This window comes from Sphaeramia orbicularis, chromosome 22 (assembly GCF_902148855.1).
Source record: "Sphaeramia orbicularis chromosome 22, fSphaOr1.1, whole genome shotgun sequence".
NCBI lineage: Eukaryota > Metazoa > Chordata > Actinopteri > Kurtiformes > Apogonidae > Sphaeramia > Sphaeramia orbicularis.
The window spans coordinates 5,139,681-5,156,747 of record NC_043978.1 but is presented as its reverse complement, the minus strand read 5'-3'; the positions used below and the strand labels follow the sequence as shown (position 1 = coordinate 5,156,747).

General features: G+C 38.9%; 1 protein-coding gene across 1 annotated transcript; it reads right to left on the bottom strand.

Moving 5' to 3' along the window:
* Positions 1 to 4,579: 4,579 nt before the first annotated feature.
* Positions 4,580 to 14,311, bottom strand: tmx1 (thioredoxin-related transmembrane protein 1). The gene is given in 9 exon segments (XM_030126894.1): positions 4,580 to 7,689; positions 8,796 to 8,862; positions 9,230 to 9,331; positions 10,300 to 10,345; positions 10,531 to 10,659; positions 11,308 to 11,353; positions 13,627 to 13,742; positions 14,093 to 14,118; positions 14,120 to 14,311. Coding segments are annotated over 9 exon segments (963 nt in total). The 5' UTR covers positions 14,297 to 14,311; the 3' UTR covers positions 4,580 to 7,435.
* Positions 14,312 to 17,067: the final 2,756 nt, after the last annotated feature.

Sequence of the window (17,067 nt, the reverse complement as noted above, 5' to 3'; positions counted from 1 at the left end):
TAAAAAATATATAAATCACAATATTTAAACTTTGGACCAAGACTTATGTCTAATACTTTTTGTGTTTCCTATTATGTTCAAAGGAGGCTAAATTACATGTGCTGTGTATTTCCAGATGTTTCCTTTGACTGACTTTACTTTTTGTAAAGTGAAAACAAGGACAATAAAAAAGCATGTGGAACAGATCAGACCAAATGAACAGGAACTGAAGTAAAGCAGCAGCGATGCCGTCTGCCTTCACTTCTACACCGCACAGCCTAAAACAGTGCAGTACTCATCCAGTGCAGACGAAGTAGCCTGATAAATCAAAGCCAGAGGCAGCCAGCATCTGATGGCTTTGTAAAATTTTATTCTATTTTATTTTCAGGCATCTGCTAAGTACTTCACACACACTGTACGGCAGGGAAATCCCCCTGAGCCTCCAGCAGATTACCCTCTGCCTAACAGAGCATGTGCAGATAGTTCCTCCAGCTACGGTGATGTCACTGACCAGAGCTGAGCTCCACACACTGACTTCTGTTGAATCCAGGGACAGTAACAGCACCGAGGACACTGGGTGGGCTGTAGAAGAGGACATGACGAACACCTCCAGAACAAATGAAAACAAACATCTGCCATACTTTACATCTACTCTGAACATATCAGTGTCACTGTGAATTTCCCATCACTGGCTCTTCAGAAGGTGCTGTGAATTCTGGGAAACACCAGTGAACTTGAACACATCCTGAGGCAGGTATTGAGCTGATAATCCACAACACTTCTGTGGTTTTGATCCAATCATAAGATAAAACCCCACAACAACAGCAACATCTAGTGGGAAGGACTGGAGCTACACTTATGTTGCTCTAAGTTGGATTTTCTTTTTAATTATTTGCACTTTTCAAGATTTATGCTTTTTAACTTTTCATCATAGGTCAGAATTTTAAATAAAGCACATTTAAAACAATGAATGTTGCAGAGGGCATCAAAAAACAAGTGAGTCAGACAGAAAAAAAAGTGGTCCTAGTCTGCACAAGTTGAGCATTGAAGGTTCTTTTAAAAGGGACATAATAAAAGTTGCAATTTTCTGCAAAGTCAGTGGTTGGAATATTTTAAAATGCCAATAATGGTTATATAGCGCTATTCATTCCCACTTAATATTTGGCAAAGCTTTCACTTTCTCTAGACATTGTCATGTCAGTTGTCATCCTCATGTCAGGTATTGGAATCAGGTGTTTATGTCAACACGTGTAAAATTAAATCTACAGCATATTTCAACCTGGAATATTAATTCTTGGTCTGGATTCTACATTCTTCGTCAGTGAAAAACAGGTGCATTATGACACCTTTGTCTTCTCCTCAAAAGATGAATGCAGCAATTGAAATATATCTAAATTTCAACAATTGTGAAAAAATAAAACGCATGCTGACATTACTTACCTACATAACTGATGTCTTGCATGAGTGTGATTATGAAGATCAACAGGATCTAATTTTTATTAAACACTTCTTGCAGTAAAGGGACACCAAAAACATACAATCCTGATCAAAATTTTAAGACCAGTTGAAAAATTGCAAGAATTTACATTTTGCACTGTTGGATCTTAAGAAGGATCTAAGTAGAATTTCAAAATGCAAAAGGAAGAAATGGGAGTGAGACAAAAAAAAAAAAAAAGAGTAAGCAATTTATTGAAAACAACAAACTGAAATTGGCTGTTCGTCAGCCGATTAAAGTTCAAGACTACAGCCTTTAAAAGCCAAAATGTGTGCAAAATGTGGATTCAGTGTCATTTTCTATCAGGTATTCACACTGTCATGACCTCCTGATGGCAAAGGCAAAAAAGCTTTCTCTCTTTGAACATGGTCAGATTGTTGAGCTGCATAAGAAAGGCCTGTCCCAACACGCCATCGCTGCTGAGGTTGGATGCAATAAGACAGTCATTTTGAATTCCTTAAAAGACCCTGAAAGTTATGGAACGAAAAAGTGAAGTGGAAGACCAAAAAAAAATTTCACTGGTGCTGAGCTGGAGGATCAGATTGGCTGTCTGTCAAGACACGGGACAATCCTCGACCCAAAATAAGGCAGTTCCTGGTGTCGACCGCAGCCCAATAACCATCAGACGGCATCCGCCAGAGAAAGGCTTCAAGAACAAAAAATGTCTGCAAAGGCCTCGTCTCCTTCAACGCCACAAAATTGCCCATTTAGACTTTGGAAGAGACGCCAAACATGGGACATTGACAAGTAGAAGAAAGTTTGATTCTCTGATGAGAACAAATGGAACCTTGATGGTCCTGATGGCTTCCAACGTTGGCAAGGGAAGTGAGCAGAAATGGACATCAGTTCCAGATAGTGGGTTCAAAATGACTGTCTTACTGCATCCAACCTCAGCAGCGATGGTGCGTTGCCAGAGGCCTTGTTTATGCAGCTCAACAATCTGACCATGAAAGTGAGAGAGAGAAAGCTTCTGAGCCTTTTCCATCAGGTCATGACAGTGTGAATACCTGACAGAAATGACATCGAATCCACATTTTTGCGCAGATTTTGGCTTTTAAAGGCTGTGGTCTTAAACTTTTGATCAGCTGATGAGCAGACTATTTCAGCTAAATTGTTGTTTTCAATAAAGTGCTTACTCAGTTTTTTTTTGTTTGTTTGTTTGTTTTTGTCTCACTCCCATTTCTTATTTTTGCATTTTGAAACTCTACTTAGATCCTTTTTAAGATCCAACAGTGCAAAATGTAAATTTTTGCCATTTTTCAACTGGTCTTAAAACTTTGATCAGGAGTATATACAGGTACATCTCAAAAAATTAGAATATCATGAAAAAGTTCTATATTTTTTGTCACTCATTTTAGAAAGTGAAGCCTATATATTATATAAACTCATCAGACATGGAGTGAAATATTTCAAACCTTATTTCTTGAAATTTTGATGATTATGGCTTACAGATAATGAAATCCCAAAATTCAGTGTCTCAGAAAATTAGAGTATTGCATAAAATCAATTTTTAAAAAAAGGATATTTTAAACAGAAATGTCAGGCTTCTGAAAAGTCTGTTCCTTTCTATGTTCTCAATACTTGGTTGGGCCTCCTTTTGCATGAATTACTGCATCAGCATGTTGTGTCATGGAGGTGATCAGCCTGTGGCACTGCTCAGGTGGAATGGAAGCCCAGGCTGCTTTGATAGTGTCCTTCAGGTCATCTGCGTTGTTGGATCTGGTGTCTCATCTTCCTCTTGACAATACCCCATAGATTCTCTATGGACAGGTGAGTTTTCTGCTCCATCAGTCCCAGTAACACCATGGTCATTGAACCAGCTTTTGGTACCTTTGGCAGTGTGGGCAGGTGTCAAGTCCTGCAGGAAAATGAAATCAGCATCTCCATAAAGCTTGTCAGCAGAAGGAAGCATCAAGTGTTCTGAAATGTCCAGGTAGATGGCTGTGTTCACTGAACTTCAGAAAACACAGTGGACCAACACCAGCAGATGCCATGGCAGACCAAATCACCACTGACTGTGGAAACTTCACACTGGACCTCAAGCAACATGGATTCTCTGCCTCTCCTCTCTTCCTTCAGACTCTGGGGCCTTGATTTCCAAATGACATGCAAAATTTACTTTCACTGGAAAAGAGGACTTTGGACTTTCCAGTCAGAGATAATTTGGTCTGCCATGGCATCTGCTGGTGTTGGTCCACTGTGTTTTCTGAAGTCCACAGTCAACGCAGCCATCTACCAGGACATTTTAGAACACTTTATGCTTCCTTCTGCTGACAAGCTTTATGGAGATGCTGATTTCATTCTCCAGCAGGACTTGGCACCTGCCCACACTGCCAAAGGTACCAAAAGCAACCTGGGCTTCCATTCCACCTCAGCAGTGCCAAAGGCTGATCGCCTCCATGACACAACGCATTGATGCAGTAATTCATGTAAAAGGAGAACCAACCAAGTATTGAGTACATAGAAATGAACATACTTTTCAGAAGCCTCACATTTCTGCTTAAAATATCATTTTTATTGATTTTTTGCTATATTAAAATTTTCAGAGACACTGAATTTTGGGATTTCATTATCTGTAAGCCATAATCATCAAAATTTGAAGAAATAAGGCTTGAAATATTTCACTCTGTGTCGAAAGAGTCTATAAAATGTATGGGTTTCACTTTCTGAAATGACAAAAAACATTGAACTTTCTCATGATATTCTAATTTTTTCAGATGTATCTGTTTATCGAATAATAAATCACTACTTGGGACCGTTTCTGTGCAACAGATTTTGCTTAATAGAGGTTTAGTTGATTTTGCATATTTGATGTATTTTTATACATATCTGCATTTGATACCTTTTAGAATTGTGTTTTATACATGCATTACTAATTTCTTTCCTGCTGGTTTTTATTATACTTGCATGGAGCAACTGCAACATACAATTTGCCCTGGGATTAATGAAATATTATGATTCTGATTGTACTTGGAAGTTCACTACCAACCTCTGTGGTAACATGACAGTTTTTCTAACTACATGTCAATCATCAATCCATCCATCCATCCATCCATGATCTGTCCATCCATCCAGCCATCCATTATCATTCCATCCAGACCAAGCTGATATTTAACCCTTTATTGAAAGAAATGTTCAAACAATAAGGAGGACATGTCTCAGAGTAAAGTGTAAATGCTACAAGCCATAAATAATGGTCTCCTTTAAACCATCACTGAAATAAGTCATCAACAGCTTTTTGGGATAAAAAGCAGCATAAAAACCAAAGTCAATGCAAGTCATAAGCATGGTGAAAACCATGTGAAATGTGGATTAAAAACACTGGTCTCACACACAGTTCCTTTTGGACTTAATAGATAAACACATACAGGCTCCATTTGCTCAAAATGGCATCAATATAGTCTGTATAAAGGTGGCCCTGTGTGTGTGTGCGTGTGTGTGTGTGTCTGTGTGAGAAACTTACCGTATTCAGGCAAATTAACATACTACGACTGAAAATGGGAGTTAAAATTGCTTACATTGGGCTGTATCATTTTGTTGGACTGTATTCATGTTCTCTTAGTGTCCTCCAAAACAGGACCAAGTCCAACCATGTACTAAAAAAGGTCCTTAAGCCCCACCCACCCCGTCTCTGATACATACAGTGAAGGGCTGGGTACACAACTTCCATATTTTCATGGCACCAACTGAACTGTTAGTATAGAATATTGAAAAATTAACAATTTCAATGACTTAAAGTCAAAGTTTTGTTTGTTTTTTTTTGTTTTTTTTTTTTTAACTTTTGAGGCTGCCTGGACAATAAAATGCCAGTGTTAAAACACAGAACTAAAGAAACAGAAACATGTACCATTTAGTTCAAACACAGTAACTACACAAAATTTGTTGTGAATTTGAAACAAAAAGTTCAAATAAATGTAAATTATGTGTGTTTCCATAAACTGGTTTGGAGTTAAAAAAAAAAAAAAAAAAAATCAACCAAAGCTGCATCATAGGGTGGCACTGTAGGATATGTTTCTAATAAACAGAGTAGAAGGAGGAGGGTACACTGTTATTGTTTATCAAGGAAGATGGAGGATCAGTCAACTTAACAGTCAGCTGAGTTAAAGGTTTAACACACCAGATTTGACCCCAAAAAAAAGGGTTTCCAGAGGAAACAGTGGTCTAATAGTCAAAAACTTCATTAATAGCATGAATTCCATATATTTCCCACCATAATTTATTTTTTTCCCTGGCACAAAAGCAGGAATAAATGAAACAAGAAATATAATCCCTATCAGTTATTAGCAAATCATTGTTTTAAACATCAGTATCATCGCTAAAGTAAACAGGCTTAGATTATTTCTGTATTACTATACTGTCAAGAAAATATGTGAGCGTGACCCAGCCCTAGTGCCACACATGCACTAATGAAGTAAACATCTCTAATAATCAGAAATTGACAAGTAAACATGATCCGTTTATCAGTGGTGTCACAGACATCAGGGGCGTCTATCTACACCATTGTTTGTCAACCTTTTTCTTGAACAAACGCCCCCTCATCGTGAGCCTTCCGACCCCCTCCCCCCTTTTTTTTTGGGGGGGGGGGGGGTCTCCATAAGTACTGTGACAGACCTTAACTGAGGGGAGCAGGAGGGAGGGGGCACGGAAATGTGTTACTGACATAACATGCTGGTTGATATTGATACTTATACATTGTGATGACTAACTGAGACTAACGCCCCCCATTTCTGTCTGATCTACACTGACCAGGCCTGCTGTTCACTGTGGCTTTAATTGTCTTTGAGTCATGTCTAGTGCAGCCTGGTCAGTAAAAAGCACAAATGCCATAAAAAGCCCCCAGCCCCCCCCAAGATGATGAATCCTGTACACTCCACACAGACTGAGGAAAACCATGACTGTAGATTTAAACTACTGTGACCTTCGCACAGACAACCAAATAACCAACAACACTGGAAACGTGTCACAGGCTGCAGTTACAACATGTTTGGCTTAAAAGGAGCAATAAAATATTGAAATGTGTTTGTCCCTGGTGATATACCCATATGTTATCACAGGCCTAGTCCCATGTTACCATTTTGCTGCTGTGTCTGAATGGAATGGTGGTAATGTAAAGGTTAGGGATCGACCTATTCATTATTTATAGAATTGACACTGGAAAGATGTGTCTGAACTCTTTCACTTCAATAGAAACTGCTGGACTAAACACCAAAGCCCAAGTAATAAATAACTAAATAAATCTGAATTTTCTTCAAACTCAAAGTGATTAATCAATAAAATTTGAACTAAAACAGTAAAAAAAAAAAAAAAAAAAAAGACACCCAATAATAATATCACTGCCAATTTCAGCCAATGCTTGGAATTCTTCTAAATGTAATTGACTTTCATTTTCACTTTTCAACCGTTCCAAATATCAGTAATTGGTCTCTTCCTTTACTATGAATCAGGGCAGAAAAAAAAAAAAAACACATGGGGCCACCTCTAATACACATTCAACTGTAGGGATTTGTTAAACAAATGTAAGATAAAATATGTAGAAACAGGTGGAAAATTTAATTGTAACTTCAGAACCCAAGCCTGGTAGAAGAGTTCAGAGATAACCATTAGGACACAAACGTACTCTGAAAAACGATGCATAGCATAAACAACATTGCAAACTCCAACTGTTCGGCCCTTCATACCTAAAGCACAGCTGATCTGTCTCCACAGGTGAAAGCAAGTGTCCGTGTTTTTGCTTTTCCAGGTGGAGACTGATGCTCAGAGTCTAAAGCGCTCCTGTTGAAAAACAAGGACAGGAAGGAGGGAAGGAGGAGGGGAAAAAGGCCAAGAGGGGCTTTGTGGGAGGGGCTGGGGGTGTGGTTTAGGACTCCCTGCTATAAATGCTGCCACTCAGGACCAAAGCTCCTCCCACACCTCTGACTCCTTGGGGCTCCTCCTCTGATGGGGCAAGGGTGGAGCTCAGGTCTAGGTGTGCTCTTCCTCTTCCTCCTCCTCCTCCACCTCCCGTTTGCCCACCACCCTCTTCCTCAGAGCTTCATCTGACAGACCCTGTCCCTTTGGTTCTGGGCGACCCTCGGGGGATCCTCTCCTCCTCCTCCTCCAGACATCATCCTGGTCCCTGTCATCATCCTCCTCTTCGTCCTCCTCTTCCTCACCATCAGCTTCATGCTCATCTTCCTGCTGTTGAATTAACCTCGCCTGCTCCATCGTCTGTTTCTCTGTAAAGGAACAGTTGGCCAGAGATTACAGACTCAAATATCATGCTCTATTGTTCTGAGTCTGTAAAACTGCATCCATTCAACAGGAGTCCTGAAGTTACAGAATACACAGCTGCTTTATCGTTTTGTGCAGTGAATTTCTACAAGAGTAGGAATGAAGTACATTGAGAGGAAATGGTGGTGAAAAAATTTATATATTTCACTTTGCTTTGTAAAAATCACGTTGTAAAAATGGGAAAGTTCAAATAATGCAGATTTTTTTTCCACAGTGGTGATAGACAAAGGCCCAATCCCAATTCACCCCTTTGCCCTTGCACTTGGCACTACCCCTAGAAACAGAGTTGCAAAGGCTAGTGGTTGAAACATTCCCCTATGAACTGGGACAACCCATCAAAACCTCTTGAGTCATCAGCAATCATTGATGCCGCTATAAACAGATGCGACAACTTTGTTTCCGAAAGAATTCACCATGCCGTCAGCAGCTGTAACTGTCTCTATTGCGTGGGCTTTGGTCATCTTTTTGCAGCTATCAACTGCACACCTCAGATATGTGGTCTATAACACATTGAAACGGCATTAAATGGTCAATCAAATGATTAAGTTGTTTACTAAGAAAATACGTACATTTGTGTGCTGCTTTCATCACACTACTGCCTTTTTTGTTGGGTTTACCTCCATCTTGTCAATGATTTGAACAGAATTATGGGAGATTTCTCATATCTCTCTGTTTGTAGTGTGGTCTTAAAAAATCTCAGTTTCGAGGGCCAAACTTTAGCCCTTCCCCGACTCATCGAGAATCGGGACACCCGCTCCCCTTCACGTGAACGCGCAAAATGGAGGGGGAGGGGTCAAGGGGTGAATTGGGATTGTGCCGGATTCTTGGGTCATCAATGTTCCTGTTAGAATTTTATTACAATAGTTAAGATGATGCTCTATGAATGCTACCACATGTCCCAGCACCTGTACACAACAAAGGGAGTACTTCATCAACCTTGGTCTGAAAGTACCTGAAGCATAACTGACCACCAAGTACCAAATGTACGATCTCTATTATGACCATTAGTGTGCTGTTTGCAAATGTACATATTGAAAGGCATTAAACTCACTTTGATAGTAGTCAGGAGAAGAAAATCTCCGTGAGGGGAAGACAAAATCTGCGATGAACACCAGTAGCTGCGAAGACATGGCAACAATAACTGTGAATTCACTGATGTGTTGGTTGTGTGTGATTTGTTTTGATTACAGTGAAACTTGCAGGTTAACAGGTTTATGACAATGGTCTAGTGACTGGATTTCAAAACATGTATGTCTGCTCAAGAATACAAGTGAATTTGGAACCATTTTTGGTCTAATTTTTCAGTTTTCAGCTAAAACCAACAAAGTAGAGTGACATAATAAAAAGGAAGTTAGTCAAGTTAACGCACATTAGAAATGGACAAAATGCTAATTTTGACAACAGGGAATACAAGAACAGAAAAAGGATGACCTGTAAATTCACCTCCCAAAAATAATGAGACTGAAGTAGTGTATATTTACTCACCAGACCCAGAGCAAGGCCAGAGAACAGAGTGGCCAAACCAAAGATCACATAGGAGCCCCACACAGGAATCCCCAACTGCTCCGTCATGTAATTATGACAACGCTAAACACAAAATCAGCCATCAGTAACATCATCAATGAACAGAATTTAATTACATTATAACAGCCTTAACACCATGCAGCTCATCAGGATATTAATATTACAGAATGCTAAGTCACCTTGACCAATCTACAGGGGTTGGACAAAATAATGGAAACACCTTAAAACATCAACAAAATATAATTTAATATGGTGTAGGTCCGCCTTTTGCGGCAATTACAGCCTCAATTCTCCGAGGTATTGATTCATACAACTTGTGAATTGTTTCCAAAGGAATTTTAAGCCATTCTTCAGTTAGAATACCCTCCAACTCTTTTAGAGACGATGGCGGTGGAAATCGACGTCTTACTTGAATCTCTAAAACTGACCATAAATGCTCAATAATGTTGAGGTCTGGGGACTGTGCCGGCCATACGAGATGCTCAACTTCATTAGAATGTTCCTCATGCCATTCTTTAACAATTCTAGCTGTATGGATTGGGGCATTATCATCTTGAGGTGAAGGTGTTTCCATTATTTTGTCCAACCCCTGTATGTCTCTGACCAACTCATCTATACAGAAGAATAAAAACCTACCATCTTCAATATTATCACCTCTCGTCTGTTACTGATTTACAGTGTTTTTGCATCCCTGTACAATGCTTTTCTGATTTATACATGTGCACACATACTTCTCTTATTATTACCTCTGCCATTATGTTTTCATCGGGGTTTGTTAGTTTTTGTCTGTTAGCAAGATAACTCAAAAAGTTATGGACAGATTTGAATGAAATTTTCAGGAAATGTTGATACTGGCACAGGGAACAAATGATTACATTTTGGTGGTGATGGGGGGGGGGCACTGATCTGCCTTGGCGGAGGTCTGCAATGTCTGAGTGCTTTACTAATTTGAAATAAGTCCTTTCATACAGTATATAGATATAGGTTCCATAGTGATGAACAGAAGTACTCGGACACTGAGACTCACTTACCCGGATAAACATGGAAAGCTTGAACAAAGCAGACATTGAATTCATTCTGCCAAAACGAGAAGAAATTTCAGGATGTAATTTAATACAGTTGTGTGTGACTATAATATCACCTCATAACAATAAACACAAAAAGAACAAGCAGAAGAGGTGGGGGATGGGTAGGTCTGATTTCTAGAGCTATAGGGTGGACACATAATGCTCTTCATGCAATTTACAATAAAGCAAACTTACAAAAATGAAGACGGCCCAAACCAAGAGGAAACAGGCTCCACTGATTTCCATTTCTGCTCATCAACGAAGCTGAGAAAGTCTTCTTTAGTGCGAGCTCCCTGATACTTCCTGAAGATACCGTCTTTACAGCTGAGACGTACACACACACACGCAGAGTTTTGTTAAATCACACTATGTATGTATGTGCTTGACACTGAAGTTTAGTGCTTGGCCTTGACTGAGTAAAGCAGGTTAGAAAAGTCAAACAAAAAGAAAAACTGCCAAAACATTTATACTTTCAAGGTTTCTTCTTAGTCCCTATCCCTTCTCACTATGAGGTGACAGTTCTAACCACTACACCAGTGTTTTTCAAATGTAAATTCCGTCAAAAATTTGAAAAACTTTATTTTTGTCATTTAAATAAAGGTTAAAATGAATGAGCAAATCACAGATTGTTGTTTCTGATTAAAAAGGGGTTTTGTAACACTAAGAGTCAGTATCTGCTTGAGGACTTTCGTACTTTTTAATCTGTTTTTTTATTTCCTCATTGCTCTTCTGTTGACCTGGTATGACTGAATGAGCTAAGATAATTTTACTTCCCTCAGCTGACTTGTTCAAAACCCCGTCAGTGAACTGCCTTCACAAAATGTGACTCTGCACAAGATCAAAGAATGGAGTAGCAAAAGCCAGAACCACTGAGCTGTTTTTATTATCAGCCTTTTACATCAGGAAGACATACACCACATGCTAGTTTCATTAGAGAGGAGACAAAAAACCACAAAATAACCAAGAACTTACTGGTAAATAGTAGGAAGTGAAGTGATGATGAATCTGCCGCTCAGACCTTACAGAGGGAAGAGAAGAGGACGTCAGTATGAGGAGCCCTCTGACATGACTAAACTAACAGACATCTTACACTTGGTAGACTTATGCATTCCCCCAAATGATGCTGATTCCAGTTTTGGGTTGGTGTACTGATCATCAAGTATCCTTCTGAATATTTTTCTAACCACATAATCCTGTAATGATTGAGAACAATGCATCAACAGTTCATGCCACTGTGATGTGGACTTTGTGTAACTTGATGATTTTAATTGAATGCGGAACTGACATGTGTTGTGGTGATAGAGAAAGGACTTCATATTCATACAATCAATTTGGGATATTTCAGCATTTTTAAGCCTGTTTTTGATAACCAGGTACTCACATGGACTCTGACTACAGTTTTGCTCTGTATCATCATCCTCTGTTTATACTGTTTGATGAGATTTCACTTCATGCTCTCTGATTATAGCCTGAGGTAGACAAGTGACACACATAGTCTCTTTTTAATATCAAATTCCCACAGCAGTCCTTTATAGAAAAAAGCATCCATGTCAACACACAAAGATAGGTTTTCACCCAACCTCTTGGTACACTCACAGAAAACTGTGTAAATGACCTGCATAAACATGACAAGTGCCACAAACTGTGCCAAACAAAATCTCAGCAAATTATAATTTGTAGATGTTTTTCAAAATCAAACCAACAAGTGAAAAAGTAAGTGGAGCTTACTAATGCCCCAGCCTGATCACACAACATTCCCTGCTCACTGATACCCAGTGATTATTTTTGAGTCTTAACCTTCAATCTTTTGAAAAACTTAAAAAAAAAAATGTTTAAAAAAATGCAAAAATTGAGAAAAAGGCACACATAAAGAACGTGTGTGGGAAATTTGAAAAGAATCAGGGGAATGGTGTCTGAGAAATCAGTTGGACAAAAATCTCAGACAGACAGAAAGAATTCCTGTTATATTATATCATAATTCCTGTTATATTATACCAGTGCCTGCTATTACACACTCAATAATTTAGTGAAAATTCTAAGGTTAAAGGGTTAAAGAGAAAACTAATTCAACATGATTTTTATCACAATCTGGACCACTTTTGAATTGTGTTTAACCTAAGAGACAATTAAAAATACATAAAATGGTGACTGCATGAAATTCTCCTAAGTCACTGATTCCAAAAACCAAACATTGTGGTACAACTGGTTCTTGCATAAAACCTGCTGTGGATAATATCCTTGTGCAGAAAAAGCACTAATCATTCCCACAGCAGTTGGGAAAACAATCTTTAAAGAGCATGTATGAACAGGAGAGTAAATTCCAGCCAGGAAAACCTCTTTCAATTATCATCCAAGCACTGACACTACAACACCATTAAGAAAAGTGTCAGCCTTGACCACATCTGTACACAGCAGACACCAATATTGTTAGTGTATCAATAAGAAACTACAGAATGTTACAGGATGTAAATAAAAAAAAAACAGCTCAAAGGGCAAACATAATGGAGTGAAGCCAGTGTCAAGTTTAACAAAATAAATTCTATATACTAAACCAGTGTGAGATTTACAGCTAAACTAAAACAGCAAAGACACTACTTGAAATTCTTAATGTCTTTCAATCATTTCCTTTCAGTGCTTTAACACAGAGTGATTTTCAAAGCACCATGTCTGACTTTTTTTTTTTTTCTATTTCCATAAACTCTGGTCCATCATAGTCTCATATTGGACTGGATGAACAAAGCCTTCATTTTGAACACTGAGTAGAGCATCTTTATCCTCTTTGTTTCAGATCAGCAATTTACTAACAGTGTCAGTTTCACTACACCAAAACAGAGGTTAACAACAGTCAACATCATGAAGGAAACTGTAAAGATGATTGTGTAATATAGTGAAATAGCATAACAGTTTAGGTCATGCCATACAGAGCAGTTTATTGTGATGTCTGTTGTTAACTCTGTTAACTCTTGCAGGTTAAAACACCATGAAAATCACTTTGAAATGTCTGGCAAAGTTATTTCTGCATACGACCAATAATGGAATTTCCTTTTGCATTTGTAGACCGTGCTTTGTGCACTTATTTAGAGGATGGATGATATTCCCTGTACTAAAGCAAAAACAGGTTTTGACAATTCTACATTTGCTTTTGCAAGAGTTGTACAGTGTTCTGTGTGTTTGGTCTATTTCGTGGGTTAGAGGTTTGCAAACACAACCGACCATGTCCCCATTGGGAACAGCTGTAAATAGAGGTATGACAGTGTAGTGTCCATCTGGAATAAGGTCAGTCATGCTCACCAGGCTGCTCGGTCACGTCCACCTTGGCTATGTTGACACCCATGTCGTCCCCCCAATCGGCAAACTCCTTCCACACCGGCTGCAGCTGCTGGCAGGCTGGACACCAGGGTGCGTAACTGAGGGAAGTCACAGAAGGAAAATGTCAGAAAAAACAGTCGCTTACAGAATCATGTCCATAAACACTAGGGCTGAACACTGGCATGTAGCGATGAGCGGTTAGCCTGATAGCAAGACTAGCACGCGAGTCTTTGGCAAGTAAGTGGGCTAACTTACAGAAGTGTTTGTGAGCATTACTTCATATTTTTTTCAGCTTCTCTACCCATAGTCTATAATCACACAAGCTGAGTACTCAAACCGAGGGCTGACTAGATAGAAATTAACTGAAAACAGGCTAATGACAGCTGAATTAACAGAAGCGCTAGCTAGCCGGCTAGGAGTTAGCGCTGGAGGTTAGCAGGACACTGACAATTCAATCATCCATTCTCCGGTCAGGAATGTCCTCCCAGTTCCCGTCAGTCACTTCTTTGAGACTGTCCCGCTTGGCCGACACTGGCAGCGACGTTAAACAGATAATTAGAAACAGACAAGAGGCCGACAAGCGCGGTTTCGTTGGTCGAGTCATAGATAACATTGTTGTCCATATGCTGCTACGAGCTACTAAACACGCCATGTCTCTCAACTGTCACTTCCGGTTTGCGCCTTTAACGTTAGGTCACGTGGTTGGTGTGGACGTCATGAAAGTAGTTCAATAATAACAATAACAAGAATAAGAGTAAGGCGAATATGGTCAAATTATATCTGTGTTACACTCACTTAAAAATATGTGATTATTTTTACATTTCATAGATCGATAGGCAAAAGGCAAAAAGAAATTACCAATTTAAACAGTACACTCCAATATATTGGAGGAAATAAGCCAACCAAAAAAGATAAAATGTCCCACAGTGTACAGCTATTTCACTGTGGCTCTTTAACAATACTTAAGGTCTGAAAAAGAGTAGGAAGAAGCCAAGCTTACATTGTCCCACCCCAATTTTACATGACATGGTTAATCAACTAATGTATACTGTCCCTATGAAGAATAGTTCAGTCAGTAAATAACTGAAAAATACAACAAATGCTTTTATTCCATCAATAATTATTACTGTTGTACTCCCATTCATTGTCACTATATCTCTGGAAAATAAGTTTTTTTTAAGGTTTCAGTATGGCGTTGCTAAATATACTTTTAAATGTGTAGCAGTGTTTTAACACAGTTTTAAAATGTTTTGATAAGAATCTATATTAGAAAAGCCAAGTGGCCTCTGTGTGTGTGTGTGCGTGTGTATGTGTGTCTGCTTTATAAATGAAAATCTGGACAGATCTAGTGCCTTTTGCAGTACTTATGTATTTTGGGGGGGGGGGGGGGGGGGCTGTGGGGGTTGTTGTATTGGATTGTCTGTCAGGCGCACATAATTTTGTCACACTGTAGCCTAATGTCGGTGCGTAGTTTTAATCACAATCTTCAGATCAAGTGGAAAAGAGTCTCGTATGTGTTCACACAAGGGTGAAAAATGTGTTCTCTGCATCTTGTTTCATCGTTTCAACTGCAGCCTTGTGTGCGCAATTACGCATACAAACTGTTTGCACCTCCCTTTGAGACGTGTTAAATATAGATGCAGTTTCTATGAGCAAAATTGCTTCAGGGTTTGATAAATCACTTTGCTTGTGCTAACTTAGTATATTTACATTTTCTCTCCCCAGCACATGCACAATTGCATGTAAACGCCCCATATTTCATATTCATTGTGGCAAACATACTAACTGAATGCAGACGCGCTATTTTGCACCTTTGAAAGACGCAACCCTTAGTGCACATGGTTAGTTAAGCAATTTGTACATTTTTTTTGCATGTGCAGTGAGTTTGCACATGTTTTAATACACGCAAACCTTTAGTAGATCCAGCCTATACAGTATTCAATTCAATTTATTTATAGAGCCCAAGTATCACAACAAAGTCACCTCACAGGGCTTTACAGAAATAGCTAAATTAATTTTAAAAGAAAAGAAAAGAAAAGAAAAGAAAAGAAAAGAAAAAAACACAATGAAAATAAAGTCAGGAAATCAGAAAGTGTACAGTGAATGGAAATGTAATAACAGTGGCTGGCTATGGTGGCTAGGCTAACCGTATTAACACGGCACTAAAAGTTGACTGCACTCATCAGTGGCCATACATGTACAGATTTAGTGTCATTGTGAGGAACATACCAAACAAATAAATTAAACCTCCATTGCACCGTACGTGAATGAAAAGTACATTGAATGATGACATTTTCTGGACATCGTCAACAATGTTTCAATCATGTTGTCAATAAAGAAAAAAAACATGATGCCAGTACACAGTGCCGTAAAGTGAAATGGTGGGTGGGCAGTAACTAGTATTGTGTGATGGACAACAGGCATTTGGCTCTGCCCCCTCTAGTGGTAAACCACCAGTCACAAAATTTTGGCATATACTAATCCAGGCTCTGGCATAAGTCACTGCTAAATGGTATATGGCAGAACCGTATTGCCATATGCCACTGCCACCTAGTGGCATGACAAAAGCCAATTTGGGATCTCACTGTCTCTCAAATTTGTGCATGTCAGTCAGTTCTATGTCGAAAAAAATGTTCTGTTTTGTTTTTTAATCTTATATCTTGTATCATATTGTGACTTTTAAGTGACAACGTGATAATTGTGATAACTGTTAATGACATTATTGTGAATGAAATACAGGTAAAGGATTTTGTCACCAGCAGATGGTGCTGTTGTATTAAAAATAGTTCATGGAAACATTTACAACTCCATGAGGGAAATTTTAATCATGATGTGAATGTATTAAAAGACAAACACATATTATTTTACTCAATCGTTTGCACTGAATAGATATGTATGTGTGAAATACAGGCATATGGATGCAACTAAATATGAAAATAGGAAGACTTACATAGATTTACACCACTTGACACCTATTATGCTTTGCACCGAGAAACACCAACACAGCGGGTGATCTGGGCATGAACAAAGGCATTTATGGCTCAAGACAGCACTCTGTGACTGAAACAACAGGTGTCCTCAACGCAAAGTAAACCATTGTTGCTAGAGTCTGTCAACTTGTTGCCACCCAGGGCCAAAATATAAGTTACTTTAGTTAAGGGTGTTATACCACATACACACTGGTGGGTAGCCAGGCTAGTGGAGGGAAGGAGTTGCCTTATTTCTCCATTCTAGATGAATAAATGAAGTCTAGCCACTGCCCATACACACAAACCAAACTGTAGTGGCTATTTGTCATCAAAATTAAATCAACTTAAAGTAACTGAACTTTAAGACTTTAACACACTTAAAAAAAAACCACTGGATGTACCATGGGTTTGTGGTTTATGCAGTCAAAAACACAATGTCCATACCATAGATGTA